At 35.1% G+C, this 18,769-nt stretch overlaps 1 protein-coding gene across 1 annotated transcript in view; it reads right to left on the bottom strand.

The window, feature by feature from the left end:
- The window catches only part of LOC120525817 (afadin-like), a 365,848-nt gene that overhangs the window by 200,417 nt on the left and 146,662 nt on the right, over positions 1 to 18,769 (bottom strand). Inside the window, 3 exon segments of the mRNA XM_039748422.1 lie at positions 4,297 to 4,408; positions 7,564 to 7,721; positions 15,127 to 15,287. Of these exon segments, the coding sequence (XP_039604356.1) occupies positions 4,297 to 4,408; positions 7,564 to 7,721; positions 15,127 to 15,287 (431 nt within the window).

Below are 18,769 nucleotides of genomic sequence, written 5' to 3' on the forward strand. Positions count from 1 at the left end.
GGCATTTTAACAATTTTATGTGATTAACTACACAGCACTTCTAAAATTTTAGTGATTTCAAATGCTTTGAGGGGTCAATACAGATACAAGCAAACAGATTAATCATAGAACTTAAATATAGACCTCCTGGATAATATCTATTACTCATGATAGTTTGGCAGTTCTTTCATCTGACCTAACAATAAATTATGAATATGTAGTGTTGATGGGAAATTACAAAATTCATAAAGTTGTGGAAAAATAACTATCAAATGTTTTATAAAACTGCTAAACTCATATGAGTTTTAAAAAACTATTTAATGTCCAGCTCATTATTACAATCAAAAACTGGACCAAGTTATTACTCATTGTGTTATGATTCAAAATTTAAATATTACTCCACTAAACACAATTATCTGTGATCACTACTTATTTGCATTTGACTTATTCTTTCTATCACAAACATAATCAGAAGTTTAAGCAAATACATTGTGATTTAAATTCCCACCTGCACAGCACAGTGACAGTGCAAAGCACAATCAAATAAGTGCAGCACTTTTCTTTTTTCCCTTGTTCTCCCACCTTCACTCTTCCTCCCAACTCTGGCTCCCCAAATAGAGTGAGGTGAATCCTTTTATAGAGCCACTTGGAAATACTTTCTCCAGCTGTCCCATGATATCCTTTCTGCAGCGTTTCTGGATGTGGCGGAAGTGCTGCAACAAAGGGCTCAGCAGTTCTTGTCGCACCCCCTGGCGGTGCTCACAAACCCAACAGGGCTATGCCAAATTCGAGCGGAAGTCCAAGGCACTGCTGCAACCCAGAGGGGCTGCCATCTAGCACTCTGGAGGAGGTACTACCCAAAAAATGCTTTTCCCAATGTCCTTCCACTATAGAGGTGCCCCAGCCATCTGACACAACATATATACATTACCGGTCAAAGTAGTTGAAAATGCAATGCAATGACCCAAAATAGTGCAAAGGTAAGCAGTAAACTACCAGGGGTTTAAATTTAAAGTTTAGGTTATCTAAAACTGAAAAAAGGAAATATCAGAATATTACAAATGGGCATTCTTCAGGGAACAACTACTAGGTTATAACCTATAGATGTTCTGCAGCAATTAAAGTGAATAAAGCTTTTTGCAAGTTGAAGCAAACAATTTGCACAGGTGTCCCAACTTCTGTTGATTACCTAAAAACCCGATGACTGTCTTAAAGCAGAGTTGGAACAGACTGTGTTACTACACCCTCTGAAGTATTGCTTGAAAAATATTCCAGTGATAATTGCAAGAAAACTTAACAAATTAAATGAGAGAGAGCATTATTACTCTTAGAAGTGTGAATGTTTCATTTAGAGAAACTGCAAAAAAAAAAAAAAAAAAAACAGCTTGCATTATAGACACCTCAGATTGTCAATGATGTTTAGGTCATGGGACTGTGAGGGTCATGGCAAAACTGTCAGCTTGCACTTTTTCAGGTTTTGAGGTGTGTTTCGGATCATTATCTTACCGTAGTAGGACCCATCCTCTTTCTAACTTCAACTATTTTTACAGATGGTGTGATGACTGCTTCCATAATTTGCTGGTATTTATTTTAATCTATTCTTCCCCCACCAATGACATATTTCCGGTGCCATTGGATTCAAAACAAGCCCAAAACATGCTTAAGCCACCCTCATGCTCAATAGATGCAGAGGCATTCATTTTCTGGAATTGGCCACCCTTTTTTCTCTAAACATGCCTTTGCACGTTGTGGCCAAAATTTTGTATTTTGACTTCATCAGTCCAGAGGATGTGTTTCAAAAATGCATCAGGCTTGTTTAGACGTTCATTTTAAACTTCAGATGCTGAACTTTGTGGCTAAGATGCAGGAAAGTTTATCTTCTGTAGTCTCTACCATGAAGGTCATACTGTATATGTTCAAGTGTCGCTGAACAGTAAAACAGTGCACCACCACTATAGAGTCTGCTACATCTTCGTGAAAATTGTTTTTTTACAGTCAAACAGGGATTGTTATTTGCCTTTCTAGTAATCCAACCAGTAGTTATTTCAGAAACTTTTCTTGGTCTTTTAGATCTCAATTTGACCTCCATCATTCCTGTTAACTGTTAACAAAAACAACTAATTTTGAAAAGAAATGATTTATTGTATAATGGGAATACAAAATGTGATGCTAAAGATTTTAATTTGTAAAGATTTTATTTTCAGCTTCAAGATATACAGAAGCAAAGGCGGCTCTTTGGGCATGGGATAAACCATAAAAGCAACTCAGTTTTGCCATAAATTTCACTGTGTTTTTTTAGTAAGGTGCAAGCTGTAGTTTTGTTGTTTACTGCACAGCTTGTTCATGCACTGTGCAAAGTGTACACCACAATTTCCAAATGTTCATGTTAGAGGAGCTGCATTTTTCCCATGTCATAAATTAGTTCAAACACCTTTTAGCTACAGATTTAACACGTCAATTCTTTACATCAATAATGCTCAGATAATGCAGCCATGAGGCTATTTTTAGTTTTGAGTACATATTTTTTCACTCATTCATTTACAGATAAGAGACTTTAAAAAAAAAGTTTACATTTAACTTACTTCAAGCAGCAAGAGATGTGAGCTGGTGTATGAGCAGCCTGTATGCTTGTACTGAAATGTGTCTGTCCTTACTAAATTACTTGGACAGTGTAGTAGTGGCCACACAGCTTCAGTCTCATTTTATTCATTACAATTTACTTAAAAAAAACAAATCGGTACGGCTTTTGCACCGTCCTCAGTACAGAAACCACATTACCTTGTGTTGTCAATGACATTGTTTTATTGTTGTGTGATAAAAGAAGTACCAGAGTTAAAATGTTGCTATATTCAAGCACAGCCTTTGACAAAATGTACCACTTTATTCACCTAAACAAGCTTGAAAATTACATTGGGCTCCCAAGAACTGTCTGCACTTTATTCTGCAGGACTGAACTTAAATGCCGTTTTTAAAATGAAAATAACACATATTCTTATACAGTCACACAAAAAGGTATCACAAAAAAAAAATATTTTTGTTAATTAATATTCTTTGGGATAAGGATGCCTTTTAAAGGTATATATACGTATATTTCTTCAACTCTAAGGGCACTGGATGGGAATATACTATGTTGGTGACATTCTGCAAGTTGTTTTACAGTGTGCAAGAAAAAAGTAGTGTTTTTTTTACTTCATTGCTCATGTTCACTCACAACCTGTGAACCCTGTGGATGATGTGCTCATGGCTTGTTATAGAAGATTTAAAGAAAATGCTCAAAGCCCAGCTGCATTTTTCATGGATGAGGACATGGGAATGAGCATTGTGGTGCAAAACAGTAAAATCACACAAAATTTACATTTCAAGCATATTACTGTTTAAAATCAGGCTGGGCCCAAAATTCTAAAACAGCAAGTTAGAGTACTCAATGTAACTGTTTCAGTTCCTTTCTACCTGCACAGACTTTATTTAAACTTTATAACTTTTTTTAATGATCAAATTATTTGCAACTTGACATTTTCAGACATATATAAATCCATTCTATGTTCTCAAAGAGCTCAAGTCTATCATAGCAATATCTGGCACATGGCAGGAACCAAGTCCCATCTGAAAGCCAGTTTAAAATCTTTAATGTATCTAACCAAACACTCACATCTTTGGAAATGTGGATGGAAAAATGTACCTGGAGAAGAATTGATGAAGACATACAAATATGTACCAAAGCATAGACAATGACCAAGCACTGGATTCAGATCTGGACGCTGAATACGTGCAGGTGATGTTTTCATTTATTATCCAGCTCTAGGAGCTGATCAGTACCAAGGCATAGTTTTTAAGATAAAAGCAAACAGGTAGAGCCAAAATTAAAGTAACCTAGCTTGCCAACAAAAAACAATATTTTTTAATGCTAGGAAAAATAAAAAATCTGTTCATTCTTATTATGGACAGACTTCACTGCTAGTAGGATGTGCTAGGAGTAGTAAGGGGACTGCTAAAGGTGATGTACAGTACGTAAAATTGTCTACAAGAAAGATATGTCTCATACTGTAGTTCCCTGCTCCATCTTATGGATAGCAATGATATTGCGATACAAGTTAAATGTTCAAAAGCCTTAGTTATGGGGCAACTACAATCCTTATCAAACTCTTAGTACTGTACATTCTGAGAAAGAGCAAAATACGGTAGACACCCCAAAAAAAGAAAAACAAAAAGGTTTAGTATCCATGTTAGGTACAGAAATAAAGCAGTAATGAAAAGTCTATCATGATATACAAATGACATTAAATAAATTACTGCATCTTTTCTCCTACATGTTCCCACCTTTGTCATTTGGCCAGTCTCTAAAAATCTGAAGTGGGCAATCAGAATCATCAAGAATGGTCTCTTTTCCACCATTGTCATCAGAGTTGTGAGATCCTGGAGGTAATACAACCTAGTATCAAAACCAAAAAACAAGCATTAATTCAGTGTAGGAAAAATCAGAGTATGTTTCTCAGTTAAATTTCCAAGGTTACTTGCTCTAAAACACTAGTGAGGCCCTAACCCAGTAGCATTGAAAACAAAGTACATATAAAACTCAACAAAACGTTCCAATTATGTTGAGCAAAAACTTATGCATGCAAATTTCTCATGAGATGAACTGGGATTGGGAAACACAAGAAGGGACCATTCTCAATAGCTGCTACAATTAACAATGAATCCCCACTGAACTCTGTGTTTAAATACAGTAGCTCATGAAGCACAGTTGTATAAATCACCTTTTTTTAGATGTTTCTGTTACATTTATACAAATTTTATCACATAGATAAAACAGGAAAAAAGTATCATGGCTTCAAACAATTTACATGTTCATGTGTGATTTGGAAAAAAAATAAACCACAGAATGTGAACTTTTAGCATTCAGAGCCCTGAACTGAGAACTGAATCGAAATGTATTGAAAAGCACTTGAACGAAGTTAATGAGTAAAGTACAAATTTTGCAATTTAACTGAACACCAACAGTTTGTAAAAGCTTTTTTTTTTTTTTTTTTTGGAAGAATGACACTGACTTATGACAGTATTTTCTTTATAGATTCCCTTTTTTAACCTGAATACTGTGTACATTATCAATTTATATCTGTGCATGGAAATCAAAAGATCCATCTTTTTTCTTTGTGCTCAGTCATACAAGAACTTAATTTTTTTGTATTGTGGTTTTTCAGCACAAAGAAGCTGGACTTGATAATGTCATGGGGAACAGGCAACAAACAGCTGAGAAATGCACAAAATGTTTCCTTTTAAAGTGCTACTTTGCTCTGAATTAAGTGTGAAGCACAGGGGAAATAAGTGATTTCTCACCTTTACGTAAGACTTAAACAACAGGCAGGCAAAGAAATGAAAAAATAACTATAACTGAAGAAAAGAAACAGGTCAAAACAGCAATCAAAATTAGAAACTTGACAAAGCAACTATCAAGAGAAAACATGAATGATTCAGGACTGTAGCTGTAAAAGGGGGGTAAGAGCTTTATGACAATTCTCTGTGCTCAGAATAAAGAGAAAAACGTCAAAAATGAAAAAAAAAATGCACTCAAAATTAAAGGACAGCACATGTGTCTGTGTGTATGTGTAACAATTAGATAATACCTATGTTCTACATGCTATACAAATAAATCTATTATTAGTTTTCCGCTGTGTAATGTGCCTTAATCATGTTGCAACTTGCATTTTGCCTCGATGTATGTATTTGTGTACAGTGAGACCCATTTGATCGAATGCATTATAAATGTGCGTGCTGCTCTAAGTCAACTTGGTGTCAGCAATGAGTGCAACTCTCAACAGAAAATCAGTAGTAATTGTACCACAGCAATAAATTCTGAAAGGAATAGTTTTTACAAATTAGCACTTGTATTTCAAAGCCTGAGATAAGCGTTTCACTCTGAATGGCAGATCAATCATTTGCAGTTAAGTTTAATTTTCTACTTTTGTTTATTTAATGTTACACATAACATATGATGCATTCAATTGCTTGCTTGATTTCATTATCATTTTCATATTTTACTGTAGTAAAGCAGTAGTAGATAGCATGATGGTTTTTGATGGTGGGTTACATAAAAGGTTCAGCAAATTTAATTTATTCAGACACCGTTACAAGGGAAACTGGTGGCAAAGTTAGAAAAATTGTTATTCAGATCATAGTTTACTGAAATACATTTGGTTAATTGTGAAACTAAAAGCCCGTAGTAGCTTAGACAAATGAATTCCCCAGCACTTTCAAAACAGGATACCCGTGGGATAGTACGCAAAGGGAGTTCTATGTCTCCTGCTCTGGGTAATTCGTTGCCTTTAGATGATACCTCTGCCATAAAGGAATCCAGATTAAGTGTGGAATAAGCTTAACAAGTATATAATTATAAATAAAAATGAGCAGGTGACAAATCACAAAGCTTCAGATCACAAATTGTGCAGTTCTCTTCTTTCTGTAACCAAAATCTGAAGTTTCACTCCAGTATCACTGTAAACTTTAATTCTAAAAGAATTATGTAACCACATTTTCAATTTTGCAAATAAAATGAGTGTGTCTGTTCTAATTAATTTTCTTGTATTATCATAATTATTATCTTTAGTCTATTTTAGTCTGGCATGTATATTATTGTGACCACCATCAAAAACTTGATACGTAAATATTGTTTATAGTGAAAAAGATCTGCAGGTTAAGTCTGCATTTTATTACTGAGACACTTCTCACATACTGCCAATACATAATATGTAGATTTACTATCTTTACCAATTAAACAATGCAGTATAGCTAGTAAACTATACTTTCATATCACCAGGAGTTTTACATTTATCATTTATTATACACTATATACATAAATATATACATACACAACACTCACAAACATGCCTTAGGCAGCCAAATTTCAAGACTGGTCACATTTACTGTTTTAGTGTGATTGAGTATGATAATACATCAAGCACTCTTGATAACAAACAGCAGCCTAACACAAGATGACCATTTACAGTGCTATGTGTGTCACAATAGCATGTGAGATTAAACAGACCAACACAATCCACAAGTGACAGTAGAATGTATGACAACTCAAGGAAAATGAAATTCCCCAACCATTAGAAACCTTTTTACCTAAGTGCCACTCCCATTCACCAGCACTCTTGTCATATTGATTAAAAACCAGATCTCTGATTACTTTGTAATTCAGAGTGTTCCATTAAACAGATAGATGCAGACACCTTTTGGCAACAGAACTCTTTGTCTAACACAAGGCTGATAAATGAGGATTTCAGGAACAAGGTTGTAACTAGTGCAACTAAATGTCATACAATGTTAATATGTTACTAAGATATAATTCACTCATTTAAATGAAATTTATTTAACAAGTGAGAGCCTTTATTGCTGGAAATTTCTAAATCCTTAAAAAATCTGCTAAGATCTTAAAAAAGAAACAAAATAAAAACTCTGAATACTTGCCATTCAAATTAAACATTTGACAAAGGACAGTTCTAATAGACTGTATATACTACTTCAATATAAATCATCTTGTTGGTAAAGAACAGGACCAAGTACAGATGATTAATAACCTACTCTTACCCGAGCAATGCAGTAATCTCTTGGGTTTTCCTTCTCAAGTCCGTATTTTTCAAGTGCCTCTCCAACAACAAAGTCTGCTGTGTCTGTGGTTGATAGGAGGATTGTCTTGTAAGGAATATTTGGTTTTAAACTGTCAGCATATATTCTTAATGTCCCCCCTGAAAAAAAGCAAGGCATACAGTAAGTCATACACACTATTCCTTTATAACACAGTATGCATGAATGGTTGGACAATATTATCTAGGAAAAATATCTCCCTTTATAAATATTTTAAGTATTAATTCAGTTCTTGATTAACATGGTACATAGTAATTGTTATTTTTTATAAAATGATAACCGATTTAAAGATAAAACAAACTAACAAAAACATTAACATAAGTGTGCTAGGAACAATGATATTTTGAAATAAGACTATTAAAATATTAATCTTTTTTTGATTAACGTGTATTATTTTTATATTGGGGGATTCAGGGCTTGGTAGATTGGCAATATACAGAGAGATATTTTTTTTCCTTCCTATGTTTCTCCTAGTCTTGGTTTCTGCCTTTAAGCTGGTCAAAAATCTAATTTTCTAATCATTTCATCTCCAATTCAACAACTATTTTCTGGAATTATCAATTAACTAAGCAAAAATATGCCTTAAATATTTGCTTATCCATGTGTCCAAAGAAAAAACAAACAAAGAAAAAAAGTCAAAGTAAAAATATGATGTCGGTCAAACTACAAGGTAAGAAAAGCTCTTAAAAATGTAAAAAAAGAATCACAGAAAAAGTCAAACACTATAGAAGGTATTTTCTGCAAAAAAAAAAAAAAAAGAAATGAACAAAATTATAAAAATGAAAAGTAAAATAAAATTACCCCATTTGCAAATTACAAGTGGTGTTATTTTATTTTATTTTTAACTAGCAAAATACCCGCGCTTCGCAGCGGAGAAGTAGTGTGTTAAAGAAGTTAAGAAAAAGAAAAGGAAACATTTTAAAAATAACGTAATATGATTGTCAATGTAATTGTTTTGTCACTGTTATGAGTGTTGCTGTCATCGAGGATTTGATTATCATTATTTCTTTCAATCAGGTTCGTATCTAGAGGACGTGTTGTGTTCAAGTTACATTCTGTGTGTGTCAACTAGTTGTAAAGATAACAGGTTTCATTCATCGAAGCGTACTCGTGAATCTAAGATGTTTAACAGGCATTCCCGGTATTAACTTGTGGATTTGCCTGCGAATATTTAGCGGCAGCATGTCTATTAACTTGTGGATCTGCCAGCGAGTATTTAGCGACTGTCTATATGAGCTTGTGGATTTGCCTGTGAGTATTTAGCGGCAGTGCCTCTATTAACTTGTGGATTTGCCTGTGAGTATTTAGCGACAGCGTCTCTATGAACTTGTGGATTTACCAGCGAGTATTTGGCGGCAGCAACACAAAGTTGTTTCCGTGTAGCTGCATCAGAAAATGTACCATGATGTCTGACACGCCTCCTTTTTACTGTTTTCTCACAGCTGGGATTGCTGCTGTCATAATCGGTTTCAGTTTCATGGTTTGTTTCAATTACGTTAGTATTTGCAGGACTTGTTGTGTTGAAATGACATTCGGCATCTGTCAAGCGTTGTAAGCATACAACCCGTTTCATCGATAACTTCACATCCAGCTTTTGAGAGTTGAAACATTCATAAACATCAAAGTGTCCACTACTCAAATAGTCACCTGTGAATCTAAGATGTTTAAGAGGCATTGGCGGTTCTCCAAAGGTGTAAAATATTTGGCCATTTTGGTACACTTGAATGCGACAACCGAACAATTCAGCGGCAGCCATCAACTCACATCCAGAACCATAGGTGAAGGGCTTAAGCATTTCACTCTTATAGTGCTCCTGTGTAGTATAATCTCCTGTACCATCAGTCCACACCTTGAACCTGTCCCAGTCATTCAATACATAAGACACAATGTTCCTCCGGATAACAAGAGTGAGCCTAATATGGCTGTGCAATATGTAACACAGAGAATCGAAAAGGCTGGCGACATCTCTGGGCATGGAAACCACTCGGTAAGTGGCAGTTCTTTGATCGATGGTGATCACCTCGATACACATGTTAATGGGGGTACAGTTGGAACGGTAAAGGAAATGGGTACCTAAACAGTAAACTAAGTCTAAAATACTTACACAATAACTATACACAATAAAACAATAAAACAGCGGAGAAGCCATGGATTAAATAAAAAAGCTGCAGTTATCAGCAAGGAGACATGAATACCGTGGCGAAGCAAGGAAGGGAATGAAGAGACCGGAGCGATGGACGGCCTTATATAGGCAGGCAGTCAATTACGTGGGAGGCGTGGGGTTGGGGTACGCAATATAGGCAGGCAGCCAACTACGTGGGAGGCGTGGGGATGGGGGACGCAACGCAGCCACACACGGCAACCGAGCTGCAGGCTATGGACGTATATATGTACGGAAGTAGGATTCAGTTATGACCGTTACTCGTAGAATTTCGAAATGAAACCTGCTTAACTTTTGTAAGTAACATGTAAGGAATAAGCCTGCCAAATTTAAACCTTCTACCGACACGGGAAGTTGGTAGAATTATTGATGAGTGAGTCAGTGAGGGCTTTGCCTTTTATTAGTATAGATTCTTGCAGCATTCTTGCATGTAAATTTTGAAAATGTAATTGCAAAAGAGATTTCATTTTCATTTTACAATTTTAAATTTTTATTTTCTTTTTTCAGAAAATACCTCCTGTAAGAGCCAATCTTAGAAAGTTAAAGTTTTGAGTTAGACTCATATTGATGTTTGCTTAATTTGAATAGAATATAAATTTCTTTCATAGTCATAACTTATGGTATAGTCTTTTCCCCCTATAAGTTAGCAAGAGATAGAACCTTCTTACTATAATTGAATAACAGTGTGATAATAAGCTCAGTTTGTTTGGAACAAGTCCCAGTAAAGAAGGACTTGAAAGACCCATTTAAGCTTAGAAATGGGATAAGCATACAGTTTTCTGACCGTTTTGAAATGGTTCAGAAATATTAAGTAAATAGTAACGATTTGAGATGTAACAAGATTTAAGCTTAGAATTGAACTTTTCTTAACATTAATTTTTCCCTTTTTTGCTATTTTAATTTCCTTTTTTTTGTGTAAACTGTTTTACTTTAAAACTTAACTAAACTTTAAAAAACGAAGATACTTTGTCTGTGGAATCATTTCTGCGCGTCAGGCTTTTGTTGAATCCCATTTTTTTTTTGAGTTGAAGCTGCAGAACTTTGATAATTTTGGGAAAAACGCAGCTACACCTCCAATATAAACAGTCAAATGTTTGCTCTTGCAAATTTACAAATATTAAGACAGATTGAATAGATAATACAAAGCTCAAGAGTTATTACACATATAAAAAACAAACAACAACCACCCTCAAACACAAACAAGAACTACAAAAAAAACAGAAAATGTCCGACTTGGCTAAGGATAAGAGAACAGTCATTGTGAGGCAGGCTCTAGCTAAATTAAATTCGGAAAAATGAAATGGAATCTGCATATTATGTTCACCTACAACAGGTGTCATGTTGGCTTTTAAAGGTATTTAGTTCTCCTAAAAAAATTGTATCTTTTAAAAGTAATCAAGAAATGAAATGGCAACTGTATATTTAGCTACTTTAAACTGTGCTGAATATGTTCATTATGAAAAAAAACCCTTAAGTTAATAAGAGTTTTAAAGAGAACAAGTTATTGATTCCAATAAAGAGCATAATTCTCTTTAATATCTAAATAGCTTTTAATCTCCTTAGTGTTAACCCAAGTATGACTTGGGCTCGGAATTCGCATACCCAAGTTAGGCTCAGTCTGATGTGTTATAATACAGTTTAAAATGTTAAACCCGAATAACACTCATGATATTATTGTGCAGTCATCAAGCGAATAAAATAATACCATGCTGTAAAAAATCATTCCTATATTTTCTGCCACTCTAAGGTAACGTATTAAAACACAATGGCAAATGAAAACTTGGCAGTTTTAGAATAAACGGAAAATGGACTATTGCTCAAAACGAGCAATAGTGATGATGATGTGAACTGATTATCAGATGTTCACAATATGACAACTATCCTTATATATAATTTGATACTATCCGTATGTATGGTGTTCGCGTCAATACCTCGACTCAATACAAGTTAGAACCATGCAATGGGACTCTGCCTCTGTAGTTAGAACATAACGTGGAAAAAGCAGAATTGTATTATTGGCTAAGAATGTTTGAATGCTTCAGTGACGCTGCTGGACGGCAGGGTATAGTAAGTCGGCGTTGGTTCGAGCAGTTAACAGTAAGTTCGGTTGGTTTTTGGGAAGTTGGTTTGGTGGGGCGTACTTTACAGGACTAACATCGTCGACTGACTTGAACCCTTCGACAGCTCCGGAACCGTAAGTAATTAAGAACGTATTGCCATTTGCTTGGTACGTCGAAATCTATCTTTAGGCAGTTCGGTTTTGGCATCCGTCCTTCTGACATCTATTGGCAAACGGAGTAATGACGACTGAGTATTAACAACAGTCATTATTTAAATTTTAGCCGATCTCTGATCTAAAATGAGCACGCCAACATAAATATTACTATGACTCTGATTAGAGTCGTAAAATAGTTTGTTTTGAAAATTTGTTTGCCAGAAAAAAATCAAATGACGTGCGCCGAAGAGCTGAGTTCACATCTCACAGCCCCGTTTAAACAGGAAGCCCTTCATTACATCGGTGGAAAAGGTCTATTTTAAGCACAAATCAGTGCCATAACAACAAAATCATTTTATGGATTTTACACCCGTAGAATTTGTAGCCCAATTTGATCGGGCTCGAAGTCGCTAGTAAAAATATAAGAAAAGCACACAAACACTCTTCTATTGTCCTGATTACAACATCAGGCTGTGCGTAGGTGATGGTCTCAAAACATATCTCACAAAGGACTTGTACTAAATCTGCACCAGTACAGCAGTGGACACTAAACATACATTTTCCTCTGTATTTATGTTGACGTTTTCATATTTACATATTACTGCCACACGTAATAACATTTTTTTCTTGTTAAAAAAATTAAATGTTTTTAATGTTTTTCCAGGGACTAACATAGTGCTAAGGTGGTTAACTATACTACACTGTAATTTATTTCATGTATCTATGCTTATCTTTTATAAAGAAACTAATGCAAACAGTTGTGCAAAATTTACCCTTAACCAGCTTCAATGTGCGCCAATGTTCTTTTGTAGAACCAATGCATTTGTATCTATCAAACTAACACGCATCACGATTTCAGACATATCGATTATGCCATCTCTTAAGCTGTGTTTGCTAGACTAATTCATTTCTTGTACTGTATAAGCAAATAATGTACAATGTATGTAGAAATAACTCCATTGACTGCTATGACAACCTGTTGTGTTAGAATCAGAAGCTACACATATTTACATTGGATTACATTTTTTAGTAAGTTTGGTAGAATTTAAAATTATATTTTGATTGGCCATTGTCTCTTTAATTAAAAAGTGAATAAGCTAGTTGCAGGATGATTTTTGTATAACTGTAATACTTCAATTTAACAACTTTCCTGTTGTAATTTAAGCTCAACTATAAAAAACAAAAAAATAATAATGTATTGAATTTAAGACAAAATGTGATCAGAAAATATCAAATTACTTAGCTTTGTAATTGACTTTGGAACAGAATAGGCAGATGTGCTTCAGATACAGAAAGAGAATCCATACCCAAAATAAAGGTGTTGAACACTGTTTTTAGAAGTCAAATAATTGACATTGTCTGTAGAACAAAACTTAATAAACTTTGTTTTTCTTGTATAAGTGTATAGCTAATTCCCTAATTGAACAAAAAAATTGTGTTTTTCTAAACACACAGATTGCTCAGTGCAACATGATAAAAATAAAAGGTGCAATCTATATTCAATCACCTGAATCCCAATACTCTCCTGTTCCAAACATTGTTATCAAAAAAGAGAAGCGAGAGGTCAGCGCCTTTCAAATGACAGTAACTTCACACCAATAAGCACAAAGAGACAATACTTCAAAAGACTCTATATATAGTTTAGATTATCATTTTCAAATCAGAATTGAAGAATGCCTAAAGTTGGCCTTTTGTTTTCTGAGCAACCCGTGCCTCATAATGTAGGAAGAATTATAAAATTCCAGGGCTGGATAATTATTTTTTAAAATTGAAATAAAAAACGCTTGTCTTCAGAACACAATTTTGTGCGGCAACAACATATATACCATATTAGTGAAGAAATAACTTCAGCTCGAAAATATCAAACTTACGGTATTCTTTATGTTTACTTTACATTTGACAGACATTGTAACACCTACTGTATCTCTGGCAACATAACATTTTTGAACTATGTGAGATACAGTTCCAATTTTGCCAAATAAAAAAAGAAGTTGTGGTTGTAGTGAAATTACAATTTGTTTGGGGTTCTTATTTTTGTTCACAGCTGCCCTCTCCCAGTTAATAATACATGAAAATTACAATAATCCATAAACAAAAAAAAAAAAAACAACATTGGTCAATAAAACTGTTCTCCTATACAAGTTTCAACTGTGGGTCCAAGAGGTTTATTTTCTCCAGGATTAAGAATTCCTCTCCACCACTGCCATCTGGCCAAAGCTATTGTTAAATAATAACGACTCTTAGCCTATAACATTGTAGAATAAGTATGTAATAGTATTAGCAAATTTTCAGTTACTGTGCTTAATTAATTTACATTTTTACTATTATTATTACTATTTGAATTTTTCGCAGCATCTGACTACCTTTTTTTTATTTTTACATTTTCAAGTAACTGACACGGTCAAGTTTTTTTAAAGCATATTCAACGTATGAAGTTTCTAAAAATAAATGTATTATTATTATTAAAAACTGAGGGAAGAAAAGAGCGGTAACAGTGGTTAAGGGAAGCGATTCAAATTGTCCCAACTGTATGAACAAATACACATTTTCAATTAATATGAATATTAAAAAAAACTATATGGTTTCACATTACTATTTAAATTTGAAGTTAAGAAAGTAAAGATGCAATTTTTACATGAACAGAACCATAAAAATATGTGAAATACATAAGGTTGCGATCAAATCATGGTAACAATCCATAGGCTAAATCTGGCTACAATTGTAACAATTAACTAACATATCTTGGAGCAGATTGCACCAACACAACAAAAAGATAACAAAAAATGTATTGCCACTAACTGTACAATGTAATGCATACTCTTAGCTATAAAAAAACTGACACAATGATAAACACTAAAAAGAGTATGCCATTCTTTTACAATGCATTTCACTGCTTTTTTTCTTAATTCTCTATCATAGGTATTCGGTAAATAAAATGAAAATGAATAGTGACATCTGAACACGAAGAACTGAATGAAAATATGGGCAACTTTATTTACAGATAAAAAAAAGAAAACTTGTCTTTCTTGGAATTGTGTGTGTGGAAAAAATAAAAACTAACAGTATATTAATTTTATGATTTCAAGATGTACTTGATACAAGATGTATCAAGTCTCTTGCAAGAACATACCTGAATCAGGCCTGCCATCACTACTACGAAACTGCTGCATCCTTCTCTCCAGTTTTTGCTGCCGTTGACGCATCATAACCACTTCTGGATTGGAAATTGTTCTTGTGAAGCTCGTCTCAGGCATATCCTTGTAGACTTCAGCAGCTAGTCGTGAATTTTCCCTAGCATAAAATAAAACATTATGGAGTCAAACAATAAAGTATAATGATAAAATGGAACAAATAACTTAAGATAAAATGGTAAATTAAAACATTTTGTGGAAAATGTACATGAATGAGGGTGGTATAGTGGTAGCCTGATGGACTGTCACCCTGTCCAGGGATTGTTCCTACCATTTGTATTATACTTGATGGGATAGGCTCCAGCAGTGTATATATATATACACACACACATATACTATGGGATGCCAAACAGGCAAATACATTGATTTTGTAAATATATAAAGTTGCCGTCAGAATATATAAACTGAAAACTTGAATATATAAAGTCAGCATCAGAATATATAAAGTCAAATTTGTTTCTGAATATATAAAGTCAAAGGCTGAATATATAAAGTCATCGCTGGAATATATAAAGTCAGCGTCAGAATTTAAAAAGTCATTCCTGATTATATAAAGTCAACATCGGAGTATATAAACTCACTCCTGAATATATAAAGTGAAAGTCAAAATCTATTGATTGAAACGACTCTGAACTGAACTAAGTTAACAAAAACTTAAATATAAATATATTAAAAAAAAAATATATAAAAAAAATAAATTAAAAAAAACACTGTTCAGTTAATGTTTTGAAAATGATGCATGTGCCCTGCCCAGGATTGGTTCCTGCCTTGCGCCCAGTGTTGGCTAGGATTGGCTCCAGCAGACCCCCGTGACCCTGTGGTCGGATTCAACGGGTTGGGAAATGGATGGATATTCCAGCGCTTACTTTATATATTCCAGCGCTGACTTTATATATTCAGAAATATTCCAACGCCGTCTTTATATACTCAGGTTTTGACTTTATATATACCGACGCTGACTTTATATATTCAAGTTTTGACTTTATTTATTCCGACAGTGACTTTATATAATCAAGGTTTGACTATATATATTCGGGAATGACTTTATATATAAAAGTTTTGACTTTATATAGTTAAATTTAGTCATCATTGCATAACGTTTTCTTTACCATAGAAATTTAAAGACTAAATTCAACTTCCATTCCTAACAAAGATATTTCTGGCGACTAAATAGAACCTACTTATATCCAAAATCGAGCTATTGAGCTGTCGCCTGCCTGCCTGAATAAGTCACCCTCACTTCGCTCTTACTTTTTTACCATTCATTTAATCATGGCTAGTGGTGGAAAAATTATAAAATGGAAGGAGGATTACACTGAGTATGGCTTTACCAAAACAATTATTGATGGTGAATCGATTATTCATAAAGCTTCAACTGGTGATCTGTTTTTCTGTGTTAACCTCATATTTTTTCATACTTCTTCTCAAACCAAGGGGGTGCGAGGGTAAAGTGAATTGGGAAGCGCTGATCAATGTAATCGGTGTACCAGGAAATCATGCATTGAGAGAAGTTCTCCTTTGCTTGTACTACAAAGTGTGATTAAATGAGTGATTTTTTTAACGCATTATGGAGCACATGCATCGAAGCCTCTCAGCTGTGCTTGTGCTAAGAAAAGGAAACATTTTAAAAATAACGTAACACGATTTTCAATGTAACCTTTTGTAAGTAGTGCCTGGAGGATTCAGTGCGGAGAAACTGTAGAGACAGTTTTTCTGTGAGTATTTGGTGGCAGCGTCACAAAGTCGCTTCCGTAACACTGCGTTATAGTGATGGGTCGTTCTTGAACGAATCTTTAATGTGACTCGGGAAGAACGAGTCGTCTCGTGGGAGTGATTCGTTCAATCGCGCATGCGCATTTGCACAACTTCCTATAGTTTCTGTATTGGAATTGATTCACCTGTTTCGAGTCTTCAGGTTTTTCGAGTCGTTCGTTCATCACGTGAAAAGCCCATAAGCTTAACCAACCCAGTCTGAGCCGGAAACAGAATTGATTAGTTCATCGCTCGAGACTTCGGGTTTGAGTCATTCGATCATTACGTGACAGCCCCATAAGCTTAACATATGCAGTCTGAGCCGGAAAGAGAATTGAACGAATTGACTCGAAAAAAGATTCGTTCATTTTGCTGAACGAGACTCAAAGGTCCGAGTCGGTAAAATGATCTGAACTTCCCATCACTACTGCGTTCGCTGCGGAGCTCAGCTCAGAGCGAAATGAGGTGAATGGGAGGGGAGATGATGACGTGACTCCCCCACCCGCCTTAACTGTCAATCCCCCACAAACACAGTCTCGAAATTTGCATAAGCACAGCCCTTCACCTGCAATTTTAACTTAGTTACAAAGTGATCAAAACTCTCGTTTATATCCTGCGTCCTCTCATTAAACTTGTATCCCGCATTACTCGTGGGCATGACAAATGCCAGTGGCAGCCTGTCTAAGAACTTAATTTAAACTTTAGGTTCACACCGTGCTTTGTTTCCGAAGTAGCAGCACTTATGAATATGGTTGTCGCTTGCTTCTTATTGTTTCGCTGCCTTCTCAATTATATAATGCATGTTTTCTTCAGCGCCTTTTGGAGCTCTTCCTGGTTTTCTACTCACTGCGTTGACAGTCAGTTCACGTGATTACGTGGGAGGCGTGATGATGTCACACGAAACTCCGCCCCACAGCTTTTGAGCTCAACTACATTACAGTAAATGGAGAAAAATAGCTTCCATTTAGGACCATTACGTGTAGAATTTCGAAATGAAACCAGCCCAACTTTTGTAAGGAAGTGGTAAGGAATGAGCCTGCCAAATTTCAGCCTTCTACCCACACGGGAACTTGGGAGAATTAGTGATGAGTCAGTGAGTGAGTCAGTCAGTCAGTCAGGGCTTTGCCTTTTATTAGAATAGATATATATCAGTGAGGGCTTTGCCTTTTATTAGTATAGATATACTGTATGTATGTATATATATATATATATATATATATATATATATATATATATATATATATATATATATATATATACATACTGCTCACAAAAATTAAAGGAACACTTTAAAGAAACGCATTAGATACATCAGATCTCAATATGAAGTTGGATATCTATACAAATAACGACAGGGCAATGTCTTAGGAACAAAAGGATGCCAAGTCTTTTAATGGAAATAAAAGTTTTCTGCCTACAGAGGGCTCAATTGTGTAGACACCCTAAAATCAGAGTGAAAGGAAGATGTGGCAGGCTAGTCCATTTTTTCAAAAACTTAATTTCTGCTACTCAAAATGCTTTTCAGTATCTTGTGTGGCTCCCACGAGCTTGTATGCATGCTTGACAACGTCGGGGCATGCTCCTAATAAGACGACGGATGGTGTCTTGTGGCATTTCCTCCCAGATCTGTATGAGGGCATCCCTGAGCTGTTGTACAGTCTGAGGAGCAACCTGGCGGCGCCTAATGGACCGAAACAATGTCCCACAGATGTTCTATTGGGTTTAAGTCAGGGGATCGTGAAGGCCATTCAATTGTTTCAATTCCTTCATCCTCCAGGTACTGCCTGCATACTCTTGCCACATGAGGCCGGGCATTGTCGTGCATTAGGA

Source organism: Polypterus senegalus, chromosome 3 (assembly GCF_016835505.1).
Source record: "Polypterus senegalus isolate Bchr_013 chromosome 3, ASM1683550v1, whole genome shotgun sequence".
In the NCBI taxonomy this organism is placed as follows: Eukaryota; Metazoa; Chordata; class Cladistia; order Polypteriformes; family Polypteridae; genus Polypterus; species Polypterus senegalus.